Source organism: Dipodomys ordii, unplaced genomic scaffold, assembly GCF_000151885.1.
Source record: "Dipodomys ordii isolate 6190 unplaced genomic scaffold, Dord_2.0 Scaffold151, whole genome shotgun sequence".
NCBI classification, from domain to species: domain Eukaryota; kingdom Metazoa; phylum Chordata; class Mammalia; order Rodentia; family Heteromyidae; genus Dipodomys; species Dipodomys ordii.
In genome coordinates this window covers 356294-376978 of record NW_012267367.1, presented here as the reverse complement: position 1 = coordinate 376978, position 20685 = coordinate 356294, and the positions used below count along the sequence as shown (strand labels likewise).

Below are 20685 nucleotides of genomic sequence, written 5' to 3'. Positions count from 1 at the left end.
AAAAAAAAAAGATTTCCTGCCCCAGGCAGCACCAATTGATGCCAGAATCATTGCTCAAAGTCAACGTGTTCATTATATATGATTTTCCTGATACTCCTTCTTCCTGCAGAAAAATCTCTCCACTTTTCTACTGTTGCTGATCTCTGCCTGGGCACAAAGTCTGTAACTGCAGCAGCAGGAATCTGTCAGCAGTAGGGTAGAAATAGCTAGGGGAAATATGAAGATATGGTGAGTAGAAGCTAGGCGTAGTCATTGCATGTTCTATGTCCTTCCTCCTTGCCTTCAAAAGATTGGGGTTCTCAAACTTCAGGGAGCACAGGATCATCTTTGGGGAGCTTGTAAAAGTATAGTTTCCTGGGCTCCATTCCATTCCTAGTTTCTCCATGAGAAATCTGGAGGCGGGGCTCAGGAAACTGTTGTAAATAGAAGATTTTGAAGCAGGTGCTCCATTCTCCTCATTAAGTGAGAAGTGCTGCTCATGGTAGAATTTGTTCAGTCTCAGCCTGTCCTTGTAGATGTTAGCTGTGTGGTAACTTAGTGATAGCTTATTGTGAAAGTAACTGGTAATATTATGAGTTAAATGGGGATGAAAAGAGAAATGTCTAGAAAATACAGTTGTAAAATCATATTTTGTTATTGGTAAGCATTATCTTGAGGGGCTTTTCTAATTTTACTTTGGGTACCATGAGTCTACCATCTTCTGTAGTTCACCATGTCTAGCTCTAGCACTTAGCTTTTTCCTTCCTTAATATCCTCCTTGCTCTATTGTTATTCTCTTCACTGTAGTCTAATCTGTGTGTGTGTGTGTGTGTGTGTGTGTGTGTGTGTGTGTGTCCTCTGGAAACATTAATTATAAGAGCAAGAACTTGGTCTTACTTGCCTGTGATCCTACTCCTACATAACCTCTGGGCCAGACAGGTGCTAAACAAATGGTAAATCATCAAATGGCAGGATCACCATCTTCCTACTCTGCTCTAGGATCTTCCTGGTTTTTGGAATGTTGAATGCAGCAAGGATTTGGAGCCTCAGAGGTAGGTCTTGATGAGAGTTCTCCCTCTTTGAAGCCCTGAGTATATCACCCATAGTGAGACTCATGTGGGTTCAAGGGGGTCACAAGTAATGCCCGGGATGTGCAGGCCTCTGTACATAACATGAATGCAAAATGAAGTTGGATGGAAAAAAAATATCAAGTTGTGCTGGGTGCTGGTGGCTCACCAAGAAATGGAAGAATTTGGCAACTGACACACATATTTTAACTTTCCAGGCTGCTTATTCAGTTGGGGATGTGTCTCCCCATTCTTGTGCCATTTGGGATGGTGCCCTCAGCACCCACAATGGACAATGCCTTCCATCCAGGGTTTGCAGAAAAAGAGTCAGCTTGCCAGACATGGCCCAATGCCCATCTCTCTGCTATTTCCTGCCTTTGGGCAACACCTGGAGAGAGGGTTCAAGGGTTTGCTTGGCATGGCCAAGATTTAGTCTCTCTCCCTTCCTTTTCTAAACAGATCTCATTCTTGGCAAATATTGAAGAGAATCTAATGGGAAAGGAAACCCTCTGGCCATCAGGCATGTGCCAAGTTTGTTAAGGGTCCTCAATGTGGGTACTATAGGGCTGTGCCATATGAACTCTATACTGACACCCAAGCTAGGCAATGGGCCCAGGTTATTGACAGTTGCACTCAGTGATTCACAATCTTAGTGGGGTTATAGCGGCACTGGGATGCATCACCCAGACACCTGCTTCAGGATTTAGTCACTCATTATCAGGATTGCTTGCTGAGTGCTCATATCTAGATCCTTCCTCAGGAATCTTCTTTCCAGCAGGACCACTGGCTGCTCACAGTTGCTAGTGGACAGCTAGCGCACATGCCTGGTCAATATGGTATGCAAGGATGCAGTCTTTTGCTCACCTTTGGACATCCCAGTTTCAGAGCTCCTGGGGCAAGAGAAACTATATTACACCCACTGTCTCCCTGCTTGCTGTGGTTAGAAGTGTTTATACTAAAGTACTTTCTGACAATCTTCTGTGACAGGGCTTCATCTCTGAGCATGGTCCCGGGGAGCTGAAACTACCACAGACCCTCTCCCCTAATTTTACCAAGAGTTAAATAGGCCTTCTGCAGGTCTCCCGATGTCTCTTCTTCAATGGCTTCTTCCATGTCTTTGCCGATGAGCTGGAGAGACAAGCAAAGTTTAGCCATTACTCTAGGATTTGCTTTGGACCTTGATGTTCTCATGGTTGTTCCTTTAGAAAAAGTGTTTAATTCTTTCAGAGTCAGTGCTATGGCTATAAGGAACTGGTGGTTGCCAGTTTAATTTTCAATTGCTAGTTTAATTCTCAGTTGTTCTAAGTTGACCCCCAATGGAACTGGTACCAATTAATGGCATTCTCTGGGCTTCAATTTCCTCATCTGTTAATTGAGGGAGTAGAGGAACAATGAATATACACGACAGAAATAAAAGCATCTTAGTTTCCAAAGTGTTTTTCATGGCTTCCATTCCATTCTCAGGAGGCTGTAGTTAGTCATCTGCTCTTTGCTTCTCTTGTCTTCCTTGTTTTGAGACACTGAGAGCTGGCCTGAAGTGAGTAGAAGGCGGTGAAGTCCCTGATAAGGACTTGATCTGATGTTTTTGGTAGAGTGGGTCTGTAAGGGCTGGAAGCCAAGAGCTGACCACCTCAAAATACCTCTTTCCTTCACTCTGAAGTGATGGTGAATAATCTGATATTCACCACCGGCTTACACATCGCTCTGCACAGTATTACACATTAGGTTTCTTTCCAAATATTTACAGAAACTTAAGTTTCAGTAAATTGTGACTATCCTTAACACAAATACTGCTTGGGCTACACTCGGGGCAGGCAAATAGAGAAAAAAATATTCTGTCAAGATTGAGCACTGTGCCCCTTCCTTAGAAATGATTGTTTGAGGATAGGACACAAATGAGCCTTTAAATAACTGGAACAAGAGAAGAAGGGGTGGAGAATGCAGTCAAAAATTAAATGTGGTAGTGGTGCTGTGGCTCAAGTAGTATAGCACTGGCCTTGAACTGAAAAGCTCAGAGACAGTGCTCAGGCCCAGAGTTCAAGCCCCATGACTGACCAAAAAAAATCGGGAAGGGATAGTGGGAGAGCAACAATGGAGTGGGTAACAACATTCAACAAGAAACGTACCTTACTCGTGTAACTGTAACCCCTCTGTACATTATCTTTACAATAAAATAACATTTAAAAAAGAATTAAATGTATATTTTACAAAAATTAAGAAGAGGGAGGGAATGGGTGAGAATGTTGAAAGGGGTGGCAAAGATCAAGATGCATTATATTCATATACTGCTTTAAGTGGCAACTCCTTTGTGCAACTACTTAAAGATAAAATTTAAAAGTTAAAACATTTGCATGTAAATACATTTGCATGCATGCTAGTGGAATTTATCTTTTTTTTTAAAGTTTAAAAACACAGGTAAATAGCATGCTTTTTGTGATGCAAGCACCGTGTATGTAGGGGGGGAGGGACCTGTTGCTCTGTACTTAGCCTTTTGTCCACATGTGTCCAGAGGTGTTTTTGTGCAGCCATGCAAACCAGATTAGAAGGGGAAGGAGGCCTACAGTCCTGTGTTGTCCTTAGCTGCCCCCGCCTTTCTGTGGTTTGATGTAGGAGTTTGTATTTTTGGAAGAGACAGGTATCACTTCCCCAGAAACAGGGCCCTTGTTCTACAGGCTGAGATTGTATTTCACCAGGATATTTTGTTCACTAGGTCTATGTTTACTAGAAAAATCCTCCCATGAAACCACTCTGTTTCTATTGTTAATATTGGGATAAAAGCTAGTTTGCAATTTTCTGTAGACTTCCAGCCTACAAAACAGACAAAGACTGACAAGCAGAGCTGTCTGAAGAGATGGATTTCTTACAGTAGCTCTAGGCATCAGAGCCATATTCTAGCCTCTCAGAGCTTTTCTGTGCACACCTTCAGGGGGCTCCATTCACACAATACAAAGAGATAACAGTGCCTCTTTTTTTTTGTCCTGCCCCACTCCTTTCCAGTAGCTATCTAAGTTCCCCATAGAATTCATGGACTGTGGTCTAAAAACAATAGCCTGGCCCAAACTATTGCCATTCTCTAAGAACTTTTCAGTTTAGTTACTGGAACACTTAATTCTCATTGAGCTCTTTGAATGGAACCATGTTTACAGATCTCAGGACAAAGCCACACTATTCAAATGGATTCTAAACCAGTCTCAAAGACTAGTTAAATGGGTGGCAATGCTCATAGGGAAATGGCTAGAAAAATGAGGGTGACTTGCTTTTCTTTTAAGATCAGTTCCTTCATTGACAGTTTGCCATATGCAGCCTGGTTTTCCAAGCGGTGAAAGGGCCAGAACTCTTGTATGAGCTTAGAGACACACATAGGGAAGGAGCCAAGTCCTGAGGAGCCAATGCGAAGACAGCAAGACTGGGCTGCAGGTAAGGCATATACTGTTTATAGAGCCCTGCTATGTTTTCATGGGTGGTAAACTTTGAGACTGCCATAATCTTGCAAGATGTGGCACTTTGGAGAGGCTCTGTTGCTTGGACTGGAAGCCAAATAAAGGGTAAAACCTTAAAGCCAAGAGGACTAAAAATGAAAGTTCAACCCTACATTAGGGCAGCCTAGTGTAGATGTAGAGTCTCAAGCTTGCTTGTGTCTTTGTCCATTTGATCAGAGACCATCCATAGCTTACTGAAAAGGGGAAACTTTTTTTTAAGTCAACAATGAAGATCAATATAAGTAATAATTGAGCAAGGCTTTTAGAACAGTCCAATAGGTAGCATTTTAGAGCTAATTCTCTTAATCAACAGACATGTACATTATCTAATTGTCCATATATACCATTTGCTCTGATTGTTGGCACTTGTTGATTGATGTAGGGAAATTATTAACAGTAACTAATATTTATTGGGTGCCTACTGCATATCAGGTAAGTGCTAACTTCTGTTAATTTATTTAATTCTAACTAATCTATCCAAGTAGGTAGTATGAGCCCAGTGGTACAATTGGGAAACTGAGGCACCTGATCTTTGAAAACCTGCCCAACCTAAGGGTGAAAATGCAGCAGTGATACTCATTAGACACTATGTTGAAAATGAACTATATGACTTGTAAGGAAGAGGGGGGGTCAGAAAGGAAAACCTGGGAGAAAATGAGGGAAGAGGTGACATTATTCAAAACAAAATGTATTCATTAACCCCCCCATATATCACCTTTACAATAACAATTTAAAAAATCATGCAGCAGCAACAACGACAACAACCAAACAAAAACAAAAACAAAACTTGCCCAAGGTCCTATGGCAAGTTCGGGCTGACTTCTCAAACTTCCACATGCATCAGAATCATCTAGAAGACTTGTTAAGCCTGACAGATGTTAAGAGCTGAACTCCAGGGTATGTGGTTCAATGGGACAAAGGAAAGAACTAGGAAGTCTCATTTTCAACAGTTTCTTCCAGTGACAGTGCCGTTGCTGCTTGAAGATTAACTTTGAATTAATTGAGAGAGTGTCCTTGCAGGTAATCACTAGTTCATGCAGGGATGTGTGTGTGTGTGGGGGGGGTGTTTCTATGATGATCCCCAATGACAGCCATTTTTAAAACTTCTTCCCTTGGCCCCCATCATGTGGGAAGAGGACCTGGGTCATGGAGAAGTCCTCCAGCTCTGAAGCCATGGACTTCAGGCACAGACCCAGGTCAGCTGCCTTTGATCGTGATGCTGGGCACGATTTGAAAGGAGAGGGCCTGGAGGCTTATGTACAATAATGATAGAATTCCAAAGCTTTGTCTTTTCATCTACTGGCAACACATAGCAAAGCCTATTTGGAGTGAGGACAGGCCGGTTCCAGCCGAGGCAGGAGCTTGGGCTGGGGAGTCTTGGAGTTTTCCTCTACTTCTGCTACCGACTTGCTGTGTGGTCCTGATAAGTTACAGATGGCGCCCTACTCGGCAGGCAGGCTTGCTTTGTCCAGCAGCTATGAGCCCTGGAGTTGTACAGCCTGCATGAGAGTTAAGACTGCGAAACTGAAATGAGATACACAGGCCATAGAGGTGTTTTGAATAGGTGGAAACACCTGCGAAAATAGGTAAGTACAGAAAAGGAAAATACTTGGTAACACCACTTACGCTTTTTGTTTTTGTTGTCAAATTGTAGATTGCCTTTTGGGAAGAACTTCCCATTAAGTATTTTGAAGTAGTTAACTCACTTGGTTGGCTTAAAATGATCATGAGACTAAAGATAGCATGCACGTCTTTTCAGGAGCCTACCTTTGCAAAATAGCTCGTGTGTCTTTAGAGTACCACACACTGCTAGACTGATCATAAACAGGAATTAGAAAAAAGAAGAGCAAACATTTGGATATGTATCATTTGTCAGATACACCACTAAACCTTAATCTTATTTAATTCTTTTGTGTGTGTGCTTCTACTTGACTTGAACTCAGGACCTCTCAATCTTGCTTAGCTTTTAGGCTCATGTCTGGCACTCTACCACTTCAATCATTCTCCCATTTCTGGCTTTTCTGTTGGTTCATTGGAGACAAGAGTCTCTTGGATTTGTCTGCCTTAGCTGGCTTTGAACCATGATCCTCAGATCTCAGGCTCCTGAGTAGTTAGGATTACAGGCATGAGCCAGCCCTGCTTATTAGAATCCCTGTTTCACAAGAGCGGATGGAGACATCTCAATACTTGTCGATGATGACAAGTAATCAATCTTGTGATCACAACTTTGTTCTCAAACATGATGCTTTCCCAATTCCCCAGCCTCGCTGTAAACCAGGGCATCCAGCCTCAATCTCCCAAGTGGACAGTTCTTCACTCTGAGGCTGCCTTGTACACAGTATCATGTCTTAGCCTCTGGCACCTCATCTCCCCACTGAGAACCACTGATATAAGTGATCGCCAGGTCCTGACATTCCAGGTCTTGACTTCCTTTGGCAGCAAAAAGACAGTTTTGGGGGTGCACTACTTACAATCTGATAGGCTTGGAAGGTGGCTCGTAACTGCTTGTAGTTCCTCCTGGCAAGAACTTCATTGAAGGCAAGTTCATCAGTGCCCCAGCGGCCTTCCCCTGCCTTGAAGAACAGATGCAAACAATGGGAAATGATTTCCTTTTTAATTTGGGGAAGAAATGGAATATTGATTTAACCAGGTCTCCCTTACAGGAAATTATAAAACAGACACTGAGTAGAAAGAAGTCAAGTGGATTGGCCAAGCACAGTAAGCTTCTAACCCACAAGTCCCATAATCATTTACATTACACATACCCACATACTTATTTGTATTATGCATACCTTCTTGTGCCCCCATATGGGTCTGAGGTGATTAAATCCCAGAATAGAAGAATGGGAACAAGTCTTTCTAGATGGTCTACAACAAATCTAAGCTTCTAGTGATTTCTTAAAGGTCATACTTCTTTCCTAATAACTTCCATTTGTATGAAATAAAGAAACATTTGTTGAAAACAATGCCAATAAATGGGAAAGAAAAGGCTCTGTGGAGACTGGCACATGTGCACACTTACATCATACAAATCTTTGGCATCCTGTCCAGCCAGATCTTTGTCCACTTCGTCTCCTTCATCCCGATTAGCCTAGAAGAGTCAAGACATTGTTATTAGCTCGAGGTCCTGCTTACCACAGAAAACAAAGTCCTGGAAAACCCAGAGATTTCAGAGATGGCCCGAAGCTGTAGAGCCTGGCTGAGCTTCAAGACCTGCTCTTTGCTGCCATCTTTTGGGCATGAGCAAAGAGTGTAGCTTTGGTGAATTTCTCCTCTCCTCTCCCTTCCTCTCCTTTCCCCTGCTTTTCCCTCTCCTCTCTTCCCCTTCTCTTGCCCCTCTTCCCTCCCTCTTCCCTCTCTCTTGCCCTTCCCTCTCCTCCTCCTCTCCCTGTCTTTCACTCCCTTTCCCCTCTGTCCTCCCCTCTCTCCTCTTCCTTCTTCCTTCCCCTCCCCTATTCCCTCCTCTCCTTTCTTCTCTCTCTTCTCTCCCTCTTCCTGTTTCTCCCTCCCTCTGCCTCTCTCTCCCTCTCCTTCTATCTCTTTCTTCCTCTCTTCCATTTTCTTCTCCTCCTCTCTTCCTCCCACTTTCCCTTCCTCCCTTTCTTCTTCTCTCCCTTCTCTCCCCGCCCCCATTTTTAGCGTTATTCACAAACCCATTACTGACCTCAGATAGGGACAGCAGCCTGCAACATCTCCTAGGATGAGTCTATTGGGAAGCAAGTGTCTTTCCTTTCAAAATATCTAATTTCACCACTAAGGGACCTAGTGCCAAAGAGCTCAAAAGTTGGTCATGGTAGTTATGGAGGGCTACTGTACACCCTGGGTGGGAGGCAGAATTCTAAGATGACCCCCTAGTGCACTACATCCTCCAATAATCCTCTTGCCTTGAATGTGAGCGAAAGCAATGAAGATGTCACTCCTGTGTTTATGTGAGGCCAGATGGCAGCCGGGGGATTTTTGTGGGCTGTAATTCTTGTGGGGATGTAATTCAGGTACCTACTCGGGTGAATAAAATCCAAAGGGATGCATTGTTGGTGGATGTGATCCAATCAGGTGTGAGCTCTTGAAGATCAGAGATGGAAGAAATCAGAGAGATGGTCTCTGACTACTAAGAAACTAAACAGCCATGCTGTGTGTTGGGCATGGGGCCACATGACAACGAACTGCCACTTAGGCTAAATCCTGATGTAGGTGCACAGCTAGGGGTGGACAGGGCCCTACTGGTTTTAGATACTCTGCTTCTTGCTCTGTGTCTCACAGAGTTCAGTCTGTGTATACCTGAGTAGATTATCCATTGGATACCAGATTGTGCTCCTTGGCTAAATGAAACCATTTTGCTTGATGAGTAAGTGCATTCACCAAAGACATCATTAATTGACTCATCTGGGCAGATGGTTAGGAGAAGAGAAATCTTAATCAGATAGTTTCCCAGTTGCTGGGTGGATGGAGTCAGGATTGCTGAGTCCTGATACCATTTTGTGTTTGTGGTGGTGCTGTGAATGGAACTCAGGGCCTTGAGCGTGCAAAGCAAGCACTCGACCACTTGTGCCACATCCCTCGGCAATTGAAGATGGACGTGTTTGTACATTTTGCCTTTTTGGCCATGGTACAATGTTGTCTCTAGGGCTCATTTCCTAGGATCATGATGGGGGCTGGGGTCATACCCTCACCTGTAGCAGGGACACCAGGATCCTCCTTAGGTTTCCACTTGTGTCATCTTTGACATCTGCTTCAAGACTCTTGTTAAAGACTTAGGAGAAAGAAAAGGAAGAGGGCAAGTGGACAATTCAGATTCTAGAGGCATTTCCAATGGAACTCACTTTACCCAAAGCCAGAGCCATAGGTCACTTACGCCTTTGGTAGGCTTCTTTGATGGCGGTGATTTCCTAGGAAGGTAAGAAAAGAAATCAGTACCCAAGTAGGACCAATCAGTAAGCGACACAGATGCACAGGGAGAAGAGAGAGAAGTATGTGTCCAGACACGGGATGCTGGTCTTCCTTCTAGGGCAGAGTGCTAGTGAGGGAAGGGTAGGCAAGCCCTTGAATGTGAAGGAACCCTCACTGTGCAAGCATTTCAGACATGAAATAACACATGCCGCTATTACCCTTAGAATGCAACCAACCTATGGGATCCAACACTGGAAGGGTGGATAAACAAAATGTGGTGTGTTTTATACAACAGAATACTATTCAGCCATAAAAAAGAATGAAATCCGTGATGACGTGCTTGAGCCTGGAGGGTATTAAGGTAAGTACAATGAGCCAGGCACAGGATAAACAAGTCCCTCATGATCTCACTCATTTGTGGACTCTAAACAAGTTCACGGAGTTGAAAATTGAATGGTGGTGGTTAGAGAGCCTGGGGAGAATAGAGGTGGGAGGGGTGGGAAGAAGTTGATGTCAGTTAAGATAGGAGGAAGTTCTAGTAGGCGATTTCATAATGGAGTGACCAAAGATAATTAAATGCTAATGTATTTTATCTATTTCAAAATAGTTGGAAGGGAAGATTTTTAATTTTTTGTATCCGAAATATACGGTAAATATCTGAGGTGATGGTATGTGCTAGCTATTCAATTTGGATCAATACACAATGTAAGCTGTAGTCTGTGCATGTGTACAGTTATTATATGCCAGTTAAAAGGAAAAGAAGTGAAAAATCTTACAGCTAAATGAACACCTCTTGCTACCACCTCTTTGGGTGATAGTCCTTTCCCCTATAACCGTAAGTGTTAGTACCTGGCAGGCATGTTGTTTTGCTTTGGATATGTGTACATTACTGCAAGAAATACAGAGAATTGTTTTGTGCATGTGTCAGGTGTCATCTATATTCATTCCCTACTGTGTTGGAGATCCAGTCATCTAATGTTTGTTTTTCGGTGGTACTGGGGTTTGAACTCAGGGCCTCATGTTTACTAGGCAAGTGCTTTACCACTTGAGTCATACTCCTAGCCCTTTGGCTTTAGTCATTTCTCAGATAGGGTCTCATGTTTTTGCCCACGGTTCCCTCAGATGGTGAGTCTTCAACCCATACTTCCCTCATAGCCCAAATGACAGGCTGCTGTCATGCACAGTTATGGGTTGAGATCAAGTCTTGGCTAACTTTCTGGCTAGCTGGCCTGGAACCTTGATCCTCTCAATCTTTACCTCCTGAGTGGCTGAGATTAAAGGCACAGATCACTATGTCTGGTCTACCTAGTTTTTTTTTTTTGGGGTCCGGTCGGGGGGCCTGAACTCTGGGCCTGGGTGCTGTCCCGCTCAGCTCTTCAGCTCAAGGCTAGCGCTCTACCACTTGAGCCACAGAACCACTTCCGGCTTTTTTCTTTTTGCTTCTGTGGTACTGAGGAATCGAACCCAGGGCCTCAGGCATGCAAGGCTAGCGCTCTACCACTGAGCCACCTTCCCAGCCCCCCCTTTTTTTTAAAGAACACAAAACACTCCATCCTACCCTAAGCTGCAGTTTAGCCAGCTGAGGGGGCTTGGATGATTTCTAGTTTTTCTCTGCTTCAAACAGCTTCATTCAGTAAACAACTTGCTGTGGGCAGGAGAGAAAGTTTCTTTCCAGGACAGGGAGTTGTTTTGCATCTTAAGTCTTGTGCCAAGTGGCTCACCTCAAAGCCACTGTAGTTTACCCTTAAGCCCACAGTGTGAAAGACAGATGCTTCCCCCACATCACCCACAAGTAGCTCAAAATGCATGTCAGAGCCAGTGCTTTTCTCTCTTCTCTGTGCCAGCACACCTATCTGATTGAAAGAACCTTGCCTGTTTATTCCTTAAAGATACCAGGCGAAGGAAATAAATATCATAATGAAATTAATCTTTTCACAAAGGCAAGTGTTGGTTGTGATGACATCAGACTTCTTGCTTCTAGGAAGAGGGGGGTAGGGAGAGGAAAAGTAGTGTGATGTCAGCTGGGTCTTAGCTTTAGTGATGTCTCTGGAGTCTGTGCAAACCTTCATCTGAGGCACTATCCTGAGACTGTGTGTGTGTGTGTGTGTGTTATTATTTCATGGGAATGAGATCAGGAATGCTGACAGCTGGGTTTTCAGTGAGAGCTTGGGTTATGGCAAGACTTTGGCAAAGTAAACTGAGCCCTAGCCTGAGCCAAGCAGGTAGCCAGCACTAAGGGCTTCGCATAACCATTTAACCTCAGAGAGCTGCTTCAGGTTGTCTTTGCTGTCTGTTCTAACCTTTGCTGCTGGTTTTTTACTGGGAAGCCTGCAGAATGTTGATTTTATTCTGGCAGTTTCTTTCCCAGACCTCCTCTCTCAGCTGTGATGGGTGGTTATAGAAGAAGGAGGACTTCCTATTGATGAATTGTGGACCCTGTTCACTCTTGTTGAATTCTATGGTCTCCCTGAAGACATATGGGCTTTTCCTGGGTCTTAACAAAAGCTCTTTTCAGGTTGGCATGTGGCCAAGGAACAAGGGTTTGGAGTCTGCTGATAGAAAGACATATAGACATGCAGACAGTGCTGGAAGCCACTGGGGTGTTTGCTGGGGTCCCTGGCACCACCTACTTCTCTGTCTCATTATAGACTTTTTGTACTGTATGTTAGGTAATAGCCACCAGTGAGACACTAATACCAACTCCACATGCTTGGGCTACTTGTTGCATTATTCATGCAGAAGAGCCACAGAGTCTGGTGAGAGAGGGCAAGTAGAATTACCCTTCCTGCACAGAAAATGGCATCAGTTAGGATTGACAGATCTCTTTTGGAAGGATCTGAACGTATCAAGCCAGTGGTAGTACAAAGATGGACCTCTGGAAGACACATCTGTCTTGCATAGGTCAAGAGGCACATTTCTGCCCAACTTCTGCTCACCATGGGCAGAATGCATGGAGTAGCTTTCTTTCTACTGGGTGAGTGGACTGGACCTCAAGGCCTGGTATGAGGGCTCATGGGGCACTGACCTTATTGCTTCTTGTGCACAGGATCTCAATGAGCACGGCCTCATCTGTGCCCATGCCCTTCATAGCCTTCTGTAGCTGCCGGGCAGCATACTCATTGGGATGGTCCAGAAGAGCCAGGGCTGCCTTCTCAAAGTTTCCACTCAGTTCACTCTTGAGTACTTCTTCCAGGTCCTATAGAAAACATGAGAGACTGAGCAGGCGTGACCTAGGAAGAGAGGGACAGGTGTCTGCCAACACTACGTGGGCTCAAGGTGGACAGGATACCAGACACACATGGAATGATGCGAGACAGGAGCACCTATTCTAATGAGCAGTGAGCGCCATGACCTCCCACCTCCCCCACGGCTGGCCAAGAGGCAGGGAAACTTTCCTGTTCCGGGTTGGAGTCAGAATATCATTTATAGAACATTTTTGGAGGTCACAGAACTTTTCTCAGTGGATCCTCAAGAAAGCCCTGTAAACCGGGCAAGAGATATTTTGGTATTGTATCCATTTACTGAACCTCCGACATGCTTGATTTGCCATTCAAACATTCAGCTAGAGAACTCTGAAACACAGGACCAGAGGAATCTGGTCATTTGCTGCATGAATTGGTCTAATCAGATGTAGTCACTTTGGTTATCTCGATATATCCTGAAAGGACTATGTGTGAGAAAGGACTCACACAAGAAGAAGTTCGTGAAATCTCCCTGATTTTAGTAGGGTTTTTCTGTCTTTATCTTTTCTGGGAGCACCCTCTCATTACACCTTTCTCCCTCTGATGAGTTTCTGTCATAGACATCTGCGTTATTACTTGCCCAGCTTCAATGGAGGACCTTCGTGTTAATTGAAAGCCAGGGTGGGTCAGATAGGAGACCTGCGGCCCAGCCAGCATCTCAGGGACCCAAGTAAAGCAAGGGCAGGGACTAGCTACTCAGCAACAGGAGACAGAAACTAGGACTCAGTCATAGGGACATTGAGACCTGGGAAAGTAATTTTGCCGATAGTTCATTTTCTTCTCTAGAGAACAGGAAGAACAGGGTTACCTCCTATGGTGGTTGGGAGAATTAAATGATAGTATCCATATAAACAATGAGCACACTGTATGGCATATAAATGCTAACTAGATGCTTTCTATTATATAAGATACATAATATATGCTGGGGTATATATTACATAATATATGTTATGTGATAAATTATTACATATATTATTGCAATATTTATATATTAATATATAATGTATAATATTTATATATTATGTAAATCATAATTTGCATATGATTATATTTATGCTGTACAATATTAAAATATAAACTATAGATATTTGCATATATTTGTATATTATGCATAACATATAATTATACATTATAATAAATACTATTACATACTTATACAAATATACATAATATATGTTACATATAATATATCTATAATATATTATATAGTATATAAAACTAATACATAATATTTATATAAATACATAATATGTAATATGTATAATATATCTACAATATATTATATAATATGTAATACATACTTAGATATTATTATATTTATGTGTGTATTATCCCACACTGCAGGGAATTTTTTTAGAGGAGATAATTGTTTTTCAGATGAGCCTCTGACCTTGTGCAAGAGCCTGGAACCTGCCATCTTTTTCAAAATATATATATATTTTAATGTTCTGGTTCTGGAGTTTTTTAACTCAGACCCTGGGCACTGTCCATGAGACCTATTTGCTCAAGGCTAGCACTCTATCACATGAGCTACAACTCCATTTCTGGCTTTTTGGTAGTTAATTGGAGATAGGAGTTGCATAGAATTTCCTGCCGGGCTGACTTTGAACTGTGATCCTCAGATCTCATCCTCCTGAGCAGCTATGATTACAGGTGTGAGCTACCAGTACCTGGCTGTTAAAATATAATTGTATTGTTATCATTAAAGTGTTGTACAGAGAGATTACAATTCATAAGTCTGGTAATAAGTACATTTCTTATTACTTTTTAAAATAATGTCACTCCTTCCTTTTCATTCTCCCAGTTTTCCCCTCCCATCCCTGCCCACAAGTTACATATGGGGCCTGGAATCTTAGAAATGTAATAAATGGTCCCAGTAGCTCAAGCCTGTATTGGGAGATGGAGGCTGAGTGATTGAGGTTTGAGGTAGTTTGGGCAAAATGAAGTTTGTAAGACAGCATCTCAACCAGTTGGGTGGATGGTACCAGCCTGTTATCTCAGCTAAGGGGGAATCAAGATGGGTTGGCATGGTAGTACATCGTTATCCTTCCCAGTGACATGGGAATCACCAGTAGGATGATTGCATCCCAGGTTGGCCTGGGAATAAATAAAAACCCTACCTAAACTAATGCACCAAGGGGCTAGAGACATGGCTCAAGAGATAGCTCACTTGCCTAGTAAATGCCATAGTCCAAGTTCCCCCCCCTCAAAAAAAAAGAAGGATGTAAAATTTTTCTTCTGTCTCATGGCTGTCACAGCATTTCATATCACATCCTGTGAAGGTAAGGTAAAGTAAGGTAAGATAGGGCATTGCTCAAGACTGTGGTGTAGATCCACCTGAGAATTGGAAATCTATTTTTGCCAAGTCAGATGGGCATTATGTAGACCTGCAGAGAAGAGAAATGCCAGCTGCCTGCTCTTATAATCCACAAGCATGAGGACAAATCTTGGTAGGTTTATGTTCTTCGGGGGGTAAAGGCATGGCATGGGCTCAGGTTGCCTTGGCTTTCATCCCACTAACTGGCAGTGTCACCTTGAATGGTTCTTATTGGAGTTCATGTCATGGGAACTTAGATTTGATCATCTGTGACATCCTCCAGCTTTAGGAGCAACTCTTTGGTGGTCTTAGCTCTTTGAAACCCATCTGGGAGCTAGCTAGGCAGGAGGGATCACCATGTATTGTACCAGACTGTGTTGCTTTTCTTTACAGCTGACATACTCAGCCCTGACTTACTGAATTTCAGACTATAATTTAAGATGTATTGGCATCTAATATTTCCATATTAGTGGAAATAGACATATTAATTGGAGAAGGACTGGATAGAGTTAGGTGTGTGGACAGGATGAAAACTCTACTTAGTTCAAGTTTTATGTTGTTGATCTGGAGACTCATTTATTTTCATAAACAATGACATTGACAAGTCTGTTTGTTAGGAGAGAAGAAAAACTCCAAAATCATAGCCATTCAGGCATTTTGTATATAAGGAAATAGCTCCACTGTGGCACTGGGTCCTTTAAGAATGGACACTGCCTTTGGAGACAGAAGAGTTCGCTAGGTTCTGGTTTTTTTTTAAGTACATGTATGATTTTACTTCAGTCATTTATACATATAAGATTTACTTCCTTATCTGTACATTGGAAGCAATCTTAGCTACTATCATTTTCCTCTATGATGTGTTCTTGCATTATTATTTGATCCTAATGACCAAATAGAGGATGTAAGTGGCCATCTTCATTCTGTATGTAAAGACACTGAAGCTGAAAGAGGTTTATGGCCAGCTGGGTTCTGGTGGATCATGTCTGTAACCTCTGCTCAGGAGGATGAGATTTGAGGTTTGCAGTTTGAAACCAGCTCAGGCAGGAAAGTCCGTGAGACTCCTATCTCCAATTAACCATCAAAAATCTGGAGGTGGACCTGTGGCTTAAGTTGTAGAGCACCAGTCTTGAGTGAGAAAGCTAAGAGACAGAGCCTAGATCCTGAGCTCAAGCTTCAGTACATTTATGTATGTGTGCTTGTGTGTATACACACACACACACACACACACACACACACACACACACACACATTGTTAGCTGACCAATGGCAAATAAGTAAGCAACTCTCCCTTCTGTTTATATTTTTATGATCTTTATCTCTCCAAATAGTGATTGAAACCATAAAGGTTTTATAAATATGGATGAGATCCAAGGCATAATGACTAATGTTCACTTTGCATAAGGACCATTCTACTGGCATTAAGAAAAGGTCAACATTGTATTCATTATTATTAATGAAGAATCAAGAACGTACCTGAAGGCTTCCCATAATGACATTATCTAGAGCAAAAAGAATTAAAGAAAAGGAAGGAAATATAAACAAAAATGCAAAGAAATGTAAAGGAAAAATGGGTAATGCTAAAGAAAATAAAAGGTGCTTTGTCAAGTTTCCAATACCAAGAATTTATGAAGAATAAATGATTTATGATGATGATTGAATAAGTTAAAAGTTCCTGTATAAAGCCCTGATTTTTGTACCACTGGGCAATCTATATGTTATTATGGGGAATTAGCCCAAACTGAGTGGAAAAAAAATGTCTAAGGGCCATTTTTTAATAGAAACATGCCATCAAAAGAATGACTTAAAGAGTTTTGATTTTATAGGCTATGAAGTTAGCAAAGCAATTTCAGTTTTTCTGAAGTCAATTCCAAGTTGTAAATGGGGATTTAGGTTTTTCTCCTGGACTAGCTCGGCTCTAGTTTTCAAGATGCTCTCTGCTGTTTGGGGACTGTAGAGGAAGTGAGAAGGCCAAGACCACGGCTTGAGGACCCTGCAATCACCTTGCCATACTTGGTCTTGTACTTCTGCTTTATTTGCTGCCTCTGCTCTGATGTCCTGCTCGATAAGACTTCAATAATGGCTGCTTCATCAGTTCCTAAAGTGAAGGAAAGAAACAAAACTACAGTGAACAAGAGACAAGATGCTGAAGAACAACTCTGAGGAAGCCATATCTCTAGTTTAAAGGAAGTCAAAGGCCCTAGTGGGACAGAATAGGCACTCTAGCTTTAGTGTCATATGTAGAAAACTGTGTGTATGTATATATGTATATATAATATAATATGATACACATACTATATATAACTGTGTAGATACCATATGTATTATATAATATGCATATTAATATAATATACATTACATTATATATTACACATAAGCAGTATGTGTATCATATATATTATATACACTATCTACTATACAATAGGAATATATGCGATAGAATACAATACAACATATACACATAATATATGCTATGTATGATAATTATACCATATACTATTATATGTATTATATGTATGATTATATGTATAATTTAATGTGTAATGTATGTATGATACATGATTATGCATATAATATAGTGTCTATTATATATGAATATTATATAATCTGTAATACAGTTATGTGTATATATATGTATGTATATATTTGGTGATACTGGCATTTGAATTCAGGGCTTCATGTTTGCTAGAAAGGTGCCCTACCTCTTGAGCCACGCCTCAAGCTCTTTTTTCTTTTAGTTATTTTTCAGGTAGGATCACTTGATTTTGCTTTAATATTTTAGCCTTAATAGGACTCTGACCTTAGCCCTCCAAACCATCCTTTGGAAAGACGCAGTGTGGACTTAAGAGAGGCATTGCCCAGGGGTTAGAGAGCTGTGTTCTGGCTCTGGTAGAAACATTAGATTTCTGTCGTACTTCATCTCAAGGATGATTCCTACATCTTTAGTCCAGAGAAGACCCAGTTGTTTGATTCCAATTGGAGAAAGAGAAAATTCTAGGATGAGCTAACTTACAAAGTAGCAAGGGTTAATTGCCCCACTCATTCTGGTTAGATTCCAATGCTGTTGTTTCTCTCCATTCCCTCCATTCCCTCCTGGGAGCTATGTAACATGAATCCTGTTACTTTTTCTGTGCTTGATTTTAAGTCTCAGAATGCCAGAAACCTTACCTTAAGAACATTTCCTTTCCTCATTAATATCACTGGAACCTTCCCCTCACAGTTCAACAGAATCTCTTGCCATTGGGCTACCTTGTCCACATCCGGGGACCAAGCACCTCAGGTCTAGGGGTGACACTTACATCCATGCAAGAAGCCTTCCTGCCTCTGTGAGGTACAGTGGCTAGATTGGAATCTGGGATTCATTCTGGCTTCCTGCTGTCCTGCACTCCATCTCCATTAGCCTCCTGCTTCCAACCTTTCCACAAGGGTTCTTCCAACATAGCATAGAGTCTTGACTCTAGGGGAGCTGATAGGACTTTGAGCAGTACCTTCTAGTTTTCCTCCCTGCACGTCTCTTACAAGTTCCTGTCCATCCATTCCAGAATTGACTTGCCACTCCTAGAGCAAGTGCACTTCCCTGTTCACCAGCGGGTCTTTGCCACAGCCATTCTTTCTACCCAGGGCACATTTATCTCTGATCTTCAACTTCTTTTCCATTCCCAATTCAGGACTCAACTAACCAGGCTAGCCAACGAGGCCAAAAAGCCCTCCCTCTATATTCCTCAGGTGGTCTGTTCTTGACGGCTCTGCCACAACCCACTGCAAGTTCCACAGGAGCAGGTGTTTGTCTGCTGCCACAGCTACATAGAAAGCTCCCAATATTTGTTGGGGAATGTATTGAATTAATGAATACACACACATATACACACATATACATAGATATGTGTACAAAGGAATGAATGGAAAGTTTCTATTCCACTGTGATGGAATCTCGTCTGCATTCCTGAGTTGGATGTGATACTCAGATGACATGTATGCAGCAAGGATCAACAGTACACTCTCACTACTCTATGCAACATGCATCATGCATTATAATACAATGTGTATTACTCACATCTGGGTAATCAGGGAAACTGAGTTAATTTTTTTTAAAACCAAAACACTGAAAAAGACTTTTCTTGGGGCTGGGAAGGTGGCTCAGTGGTAGAGCGCTTGCCTTGCATGCCAGAGGCCCTGGGTTCGATTTCTCAGCACCTCATAAGCAAAAAGAAAAAAGCCAGAAGTGGCGCTGTGGCTCAAGTGGTAGAGCGCTAGCCTTGAGCTGAAGAGCTGAGGGATAGCGCCCAGGCCCAGAGTTCAGGCCCCATGACCGGACCCAGAAAAAAACCAAAAAACAAAAACAAAGACTTTTCTTTTCTAGACTTTTCTTCCTAGAATGTTTTTAGACAAGAGAGACCAGAGGACCTAGTGGTCTTGGAATGGCTAGTCAGCAACCCGAAGGTGTGGGCAGGATGTGACAATGACACCATGATTTCTCACAAGCCCCTAGAGTGCAGGTCTCAGGTTGACCTTGGGGGTTGTTTCTGCTATCTCATCAAGAAGCCATTTGCTGAAAGGTGACCTCATTCTGCATTTCACAACACATCAGCAGTGCACATCAGCAATGTGTACTGGTGACCAATTTCCTGTAAACATTTTACAATGGTTTGAGGCACTGGGGCCAGTCCCTAGTGGTTCTGGGAAAGACTCTCAAATGGAGACAAGAAAGACCCTCAAGCCCGGCTGTGCGTTAGAGGCTGGGAAGTAATTACATAGTAGAGGTCGGAGCTGAGTGATCTCCAGCCTGGGAAGTGCCTGGGGCCTCTGTGGTTTGCTTCCCTAGCAATTTTCTAAGAGGCTACCCAGTGGTGGTGTTTTCACTGGGCAGAAACCACAGGGCCAAATAAACAGTCTGAGGCAGTGGCAGAGGTGTGGCTTGTCCCTCCATAGGCCTGGCTGAACCCAGGAGGCCATGGTCCCCGTTCAAGGGTCATTGTCTACACCCATACCACTGGCACCCTGCTCCTCATTTCTCCTTGGAAGTAGAGGCACAGAAAATGCCAATGAAGTCATGAGCAGGAAGGATCTTGACTGCCTGTGTCCATCATGGCCTTTCCTTGCTCTCTGGATTCATTTCCTGAGATGGCTGTATCAATGATCACAACCCTGGTGGCTACACACAATAGCTTCTTTTTTCACAGTTCTGAAATCTGAAGTCACAGTATCAGTAAAGCCAAGTTCCCCAAAGGTTCTGAAGCAGAATCTGTGAATGGCAGCTGCCCACAGTCCTAGGTGTGTTTTGGCACAGTCTTAGAGACAAATGTTGCCAACAGTACCATTCTGCATCCATTTGTACTTACCCATAGAGGGTAGGATTCTAGGCCATCAGCTAAATCAGAGATCTTTGGATGGACCCTAGTTCCCAATGGTTCAGCTTTCATGACCTGCAACTCTATGACCTTGGGAGAGATATTTAACCTCTGAAAGACATTTAACCTTGGATTGTCATCCAAGTGTTGTAAGAAGACTAAACAGGATGACGGATATGTGGATCCAGTTTGTCACTGGGAATACAGCAAGGGGTCTACGCAGAAACCAACACTGTTGAGCCAATGCAGGTGGCTCATGCCTCTAATCCTAGCAATTTAGGGGACTGCTAAGGATCATAATTAACCAGCAAAGTTGCAAGTGGAGGTGTGGCTCAAGCAATAGAGGGCTTGCCTTGAGTGAAAAAGTTA

At 42.6% G+C, this 20685-nt stretch overlaps 1 protein-coding gene across 1 annotated transcript in view; it reads right to left on the bottom strand.

The window, feature by feature from the left end:
• Window positions 1–20685, bottom strand: part of Anxa13 (annexin A13) — a 55482-nt gene that overhangs the window by 11259 nt on the left and 23538 nt on the right. The window contains exons 3-9 of the mRNA XM_013032224.1: window positions 16972–17066; window positions 12438–12608; window positions 9378–9411; window positions 9196–9275; window positions 7548–7616; window positions 6997–7098; window positions 2099–2174 (exon numbers count right to left, since the gene is read on the bottom strand). Coding sequence (XP_012887678.1) covers window positions 2099–2174; window positions 6997–7098; window positions 7548–7616; window positions 9196–9275; window positions 9378–9411; window positions 12438–12608; window positions 16972–17066 — 627 coding nt within the window. The remainder of the gene's footprint in view (window positions 1–2098; window positions 2175–6996; window positions 7099–7547; window positions 7617–9195; window positions 9276–9377; window positions 9412–12437; window positions 12609–16971; window positions 17067–20685) is intronic.